The sequence below is a fragment of the Octopus bimaculoides genome, chromosome 4 (assembly GCF_001194135.2).
Source record: "Octopus bimaculoides isolate UCB-OBI-ISO-001 chromosome 4, ASM119413v2, whole genome shotgun sequence".
Taxonomy (NCBI): Eukaryota; Metazoa; Mollusca; class Cephalopoda; order Octopoda; family Octopodidae; genus Octopus; species Octopus bimaculoides.
Window position 1 is genome coordinate 132857086 of NC_068984.1, and position 6951 is coordinate 132864036.

Here is a 6951-nt window from a genome sequence, read left to right on the forward strand (position 1 = left end):
TTTGACTGTGGACTGGCGAGCCAGATGGCTGCACCAGGCTCCAATCTGATATGGCAGAGTTTCTACAGCTGGATGCCCTTCCTAACGCCACAGAGACATAAATATACCAGTACCAGTTGTCAAGCAGTGGTGGGGAAAAAAAAAAAAAACACATACATTATATACGACAAGTTTATTTCAGTTTCTGTCTACCAAATCCACTCACAAGGCTTTGGTCAACCTGAGAATATAGTAGAAGACACTTGCCTATAGTGCCATGCAGTAGGACTGAACCCAGAGTGATGTAGTGGGGAACAAGCTTCTTACCACAAAATCATGCCTGCACCTATGATGTATACATTTTCATAACATATGAGGTTTACAATTATATGGCATGTATACATATATAATCATTACATTATATAGCTACCTTTTGACATTCCCTCACAAAAGAAGTATTTCAGTTATTTTAAAAAACACTTTGACCTTTCATAAGATCCCAGGCTAGTCAAGTACCTTCTCCATTGATGGTTATAATCTTTGATAAATTTAATTTAAAGTCCTTCAACTACAAGTTTTGCTTTCATAGCTGGAATTTCTTCTCCAAATCTACAGATTTTGTTCTAAGAACTAAATCAACATACAGGAGTTTCCTCAGCACAACCAGTCTTACACTTCTCCATTGTGATTTTGAAGACATTAAAAATGAAAATTGACAAAAAAAAAACAACAACTTTGCAACACTTACCTTTGAAATCTACTTCTCCATTCCCATCTGTGTCAAATATATCTATTACTCTTTGAACTAAAGGATTCTGTTGTAACTCTGGAAGAGACATAAATTCATCGATACTCAATGAACCAGAGTTATCCAAATCCAACTTCCGAAATCTTTTCCCCAATCTTTTGATTTCATCAGCATCAACTGGAAAATAAGCAAAATTAACAACAAAATAAGCATTAATTGAAGTAATGAGTGGGTGAATGTTTAAAATTATACCAACATAAGAGAAGTGAAACGATAATATTTTAAAAATACAATTTTTGTTTTTCATAGTTTATGCTCCGAGTTCAAATTCTGCTGAGGTCGACTGTCTTTCATCTTTCTGGGGTTGGTAAAATAAGAACCGGTTGAGCACTGGGGTTCATATAACTTATTTAACTACGCATGGATATGAGTATAAAAACTGAACCCCTTTGTCAAGATATGTTGAGTGAGCTCATCAAACCAGTATCTCAAGCCATGAGAGAACATGGGCAATCCAATCCAATTTTCAAAATGACCTAATCACAGAACTAGAGCTGTGTCTATATTTACTCAAATACACACATACACACACACACACAATGGAAATCAACTTGGGTCTGAGTGTGACCACAGACACAGATAACAACAGCAATGGAGGACATAGCTGCATAAATGTCCTGAGAACTGCGACTGCTCCTACTTACACAACACCTGCCACGTGCCCTCAAGAGGGAGAAAACAAATCCAACGATATTTTTTTGTCACATGATACCCTGACTGTTGCAATGACACCAACCAGATTTGAGTGGTTCTTGAATGTTCCAATGCATGAAATTTATTAAAGGGAGTGAAGTGTGCACAGAATTACATTTACTTGTCAGAAAGAATAACAACATTGGTTAGGACCACCAGGAAATGAGTGATCCTCAAGCTTTACATCAGTATTCTTTTCCTGCATGTGTGTGTGTGTGAATGTATACATATGTGTGTGTGTGTGTTTGTGAATGTATACGTATGTGTGTGTGTGTGTGTGTAGGACCACCAGGAACTTAGTGATCAAGTTTTACATCAGTATTCTTCTAGTGTATGTATGTATGTGTACGTGTGTGTGTGTATGTACGTGCATGCGTACGTGTGTGTGTACATGTGTGTATGTGTGTACATGTGTGTATACATGCACGTGTGAGTGCGTGCGCGTGTGTGCACGCATGCGTGTTCAGATATTTAGCAAGGTGAGACACACATAAGAAGGAAGGAAACAAAGGACCACTGATGAGGTCACAGAAGTGTGACGAAAGAACTCTGGCCGAAATAAGATTAAGATTAATGTAATATAAAGCTGAAGCAAATTAACACCAAATATACAGTGCGTGTGTTTTTATTGGCTAAACTGGCAATATGACCATCCCCAAGTACAACAACATATATATATAGATATATATCATCATCATTATTTCGGTCCACATTCTATGCCAGCATGGGTTGGAAGATTTGACAGGACCTAACAAGTGAGAGGAATGCTTCAAGCTCCAAAGTCTGTTTAGACATGGTTTCTAAAACTGGATGCCCTTCTTAACACCAGTCATTTTACTGAATGTACCATATATCATCATCATTTAATGTGTGTCATGCTGCCAACTTTTCTAAGAAACCTTCCTTACCAATCAAGTGTGGTGGGTGTGGCAGTTTAGTTGCAATTGACCCAGCCATATAACAAGTAATACATAATAGATTACATGTTGCCAGTAGCACTCAGAGCAACATATTCACACAACTACACACGCAGGATGCGTGTGTGAGGACAGGTAATGTCAGCGTGCATATATGACAGAGAGTAAATGATTTAATAGAAAATCAGGGTACAAGAAGCATCAGATGTAGTGTACAACAGAAGACTGCACTAGTATGGTTATGTGATGTATATGAATGCAGACAGCTGCATAAAAAAAAAAAGGCTGAGCTCTAATTGTGGAGGGAACTTGTGAAAGGGATAGACCCAGGAAGATGTGGGGTGATGTGGTGACAAAGGATCTTCAGATGTTGAACCTCAATGAGAAGATGACAAGGGACCTAGAATCTTGGAGATTTGCTGTGCTTGAGAAACACATCAAGCTAAGTAAAATCAAGTACCAGTGCAGCTGCCATATGGGAAAGCGCCCATGCTAGTGTCATGTGAAAGAGCACCTGTGCCGGCACCACATATGGAAGCATTCGTGCCAACATCATGTAAGAAGGCATCTGTGCTGGCATCATGTAATAAAAACACCTGTGCCAGCACCACGCAGAAAAGCACCCAATACATTCTGTAAAGTTGTTGGTATAAGGAAGGGCGTCCAGCTGTTGAAACCATGCCAAAACAGATGACTGGGGCCTATTGCAGCCTTCCAGCTTACCAGCTCCAGTCAAACTGTTCAACCCAGGCCAGCATGGAAAACACATTAAATGATGTTGACTATATATATATATATATATATATATATATATAACTGACATAAACATAAGTTATACTTATAAAGGGGAGAAAATATATACTGTACACAATACATTGTGGAGAGAGAGAGAGAGTGTGTGTGTGTGCGTGTGTGTGTGCGTGTGTGTGTGCGTGTGCGTATGCGTGTGCGTGTGCGCGTGTGCGTGTGCGTGTGTGTGTGTGTGTGTCATCTAAAAGGCCTTAAGTCAGGGAAAAGATGTGCTCGTATGTCTGTCAGTAGGGTGGGTGTATTATCCAGGATGTATAGTATTGAATATCCATCATGGCTGGTATTACTTATCGGTTTCGCGTAAAGAATACAATAGAGTGTTAGGTAACAAACTGATTATATAGCTTCATGCTCATATGGAAGAGAATATGGCAACTGTTGTCAGAGGTAAATTAGCACAACCAGTCAGTGGTGGCTGCTGTGAGAAAGGTGGTGGAATGAAAAAGGGCCCAGGGGATTAGTTTAGGAGTTATGTCCCTTGGTTGAGTATGCTGCAAAGCAGGCAAGAGTTATCTTGAAGTGGGGAAAGTGTGTGTTATTAATGTGGTGCGCCTGTGGGGATGGGGTGTGTGGTATGTGGAGTGGTGTCATATGTATAATTTTCTCCAGGGGTGTAGGTATATATAGCTGTGTTTGTTGGTCCGTTTTCTTTCTATAAAGGATAAAATTGTGTGTGTATGGGGCAGGGGGTTATGTTAGCATGCAGTGTGTAATGTAGGTGTGTAGGGTCTGTGTATATGTGGTGGTACAATTTGTGTGAAGGGATAAGTGTTGCGGGGGGGGGGGGGAGACAGTTTATTTTGTGGTGTGTACTCCTTATAGGGATGTGTCTGTGTGTGTACATGGGTGCCTTAGTGTGTGTTTTGGTCAAACCCTTATTGCCGGGATCAAGGGCATTGGTGGAAGGTTGTCTGCAGAAGGTTGAGGCAGGGGACCTGTGGTTGTAGTCATGGTGGGGCATGCAGGTACAATAGAATGTACTTCCTTTCATGTGAGCAAGGATTAAACACCTCATCCCTGCTATTCCTGATGACACTCTTTTATAACCATCATATGTCAAAGCAAGAATACACACACACGGCAGACTTCTTTCAGTTTCCATTTACTAAATCCACTCACAAAGCTTTGGTTGGCCTAGGGCTACAGTAGAAGACACCTGCTCAAGGTACCATAAAGTTGGACTGAACCTGAGACCACGCGGTTAGGAAGCAAGCTTCATTAGGACACAATCATGCCCATGCCTTGATGTGGAACTAAAACTGGTGCCATTGATTCGTCTTAAATGACTTTTGTCGTTATAAGCCGATTCATTATTGAATAGTCATTAGTAAACCTAGGGCATGAAGTAGCAAATCAAACACTGAAGTGATGACTATAAAGATTGTTTCTCAAAGATGCTGGCATGTTGACTTCGTTTGAACTTCATTGCAAGTTTAACTATTTTAACAATGACTGTTACAAGTTTGTTGTGAGTCTGATGTCTTGAAATTTAGAACCTAAAACTGCATTGGTACCTTCTTTTAAAACAAATTAAAGATTTTGTTGAAAGTGATTTCAATGAGTTGATTGAACTGCTCTCTTGAAGCATTTTAATTTGATTCAGAGAAGCTAGCTTCCATTTATAAAAATAAAGTGAATGAAAATCTCTGTAAAGTGGTTAGTGTCAGGAAGGGCATCCAACTGAAATTATGCCAAAGCAGACAGCTTGGTGCTGTTCTCTGGTTTGTCAGTTACTGTTGAACTATCTATTCTATGCCAGCAAGAAAAAGTGACATTAAAAAACAATGACAAGTTGGTTGAACTACTATCTAGAAGCATTTTCATTCAATTTGGAGAAGAAAGTTCCGGTTTATAGCTCAAGTAGATAAAAACCCTCTTTACACACTTCAATGTCCTTTTGAAAGGAACTCCCCTCTTTTGTAAGTGTTCTTATCCTATATTAACTGTCAATTTTTCAAACTGGTTCTTTTTCTTTTATCTTAGACATCTCCACTTCCTTGTTATGGGCCGAGGTGTCCCATATTGGACAACAACTAAAACAAAGTCAAATTTAATTAACGAACTGAGAATGGAAACATAAATTCAGTTAAGTGGTTGTTGTTTAACACTGGATTTGCTATGATAGAACAGACCTATAGTCAGAGGCATTTCAGCCATGACAATCGCGTCTTAACTGGTCTTGTCTTCAGGGAGTGTAAATTCAAGACTATGAACTTTCTTTTTCAAGATGGTACAATAGGTAAGTTGGAGGGAGATTTGGCTGCTATTTCTAGCAAGTCAAGAAACCATATGTTTTTCAACTCATCAATGACATGATACTCAGAAACGTTACCATGACACATACTGGTCCTTAGGTACCTTATGTTTTTACTTGTTTCAGTCATTAGACTGTGACCATGCTGGGGCACCACCTTTGAATTCTTAGTCAAATGAATCAACCTCAGCACTTATTTTTTTAAGCCTGGTACCGATTCTATCAGTCTCTTTTGCCAGACCACTAATTCACTGGCATGTAAACAACAATACCAGTTGTATAGCAGTGGTGGGAGACAAACACACACACACACACACACACACACACACACACACACACACACACACACACACACACACACACACACACACACACACACACAATGGGCTTCTTTCAGTTTCTATCTACCAAATCCACTCACAAGGCTTTTGTCAGCCCAAGACTATAATAGAAGATGCTTGTTCAAGGTTCCATGCAGTTGGACTGAACCCAGAACCATGTGGTTGGGAAGCAAGCTTCTTACCACACAGCCATGCCTACACCTACAGTGGAATAATACAATAAAATAAAAATGAACTTATTTTAGTGCTCAGGTGCACTACAACTCATCAGAAAAAGTAGCCAAAATTTCATGGACAGTACCTAAGCATTTAAACTTATTCTCCAGTGAGTGTATTAATGTGCTGCTACCTACCACACCCAACCAGTCTGAAAAAGCCATAGGTGCATGCCTTTCTTCTGACTATTAAAGAGAATTTTCTCACTGAAAGACCTCTCAGACATACGATACTTAATTAAGGGTATAATCACACTCACACACCCACCAGAAATTAAACTAGTCAAACATCTGCCAAACACCATGTTAGTTACATTTTCTCAAATGTCTTCATGCCTGACATGTGATCAAAATTAAAAGAAGTTTTACTGATTAAAAACACTGACCAACATCTAAAATACTTCATTAGCAATTGAATAAGTTCAAACGAAACAGCTTTTAGTGGACAGTTCCCTGTGAGAGAAATGCTGGTTGCATCATCTTCATGAAGGTAAAAACTTAGGTATTATCACAATGCTAGTGTTACAACATACAGGTAACTTAAGCAGTGATTTGTTTAACCTAAATATCTTGCCTTCTGTTGACAAACCCACCTAACTAAAGACACAAGAAACAAATTTAAGTGTGTTTTTGTAAATATCTAACAGAAAGCATATATATGTGTGCGTGTGTGTGTATATTATATATGTCTGTGTGTGTGTATATATACATGTATATATATTATATGTGTGTATATATATATGTGTGTGTTTGTGTATATATATATATACATGTATATATATCATATATGTGTGTATATATATGTGTATATATATTATATGTGTGTATATATATATGTGTGTGTTTGTGTATATATATATATACATGTATATATATCATATATGTGTGTATATATGTGTATATATATTATATGTGTATATATATGTGTGTGTGT

At 38.4% G+C, this 6951-nt stretch overlaps 1 protein-coding gene across 1 annotated transcript in view; it reads right to left on the reverse strand.

Annotated features, from left to right (window-relative positions):
- LOC106878873 (calcineurin subunit B type 1) overlaps window positions 1-6951 on the reverse strand; it is a 43840-nt gene that overhangs the window by 8871 nt on the left and 28018 nt on the right. The window contains exon 3 of the mRNA XM_014928218.2: window positions 728-904. Within this exon, the coding sequence (XP_014783704.1) occupies window positions 728-904 (177 nt within the window). The remainder of the gene's footprint in view (window positions 1-727; window positions 905-6951) is intronic.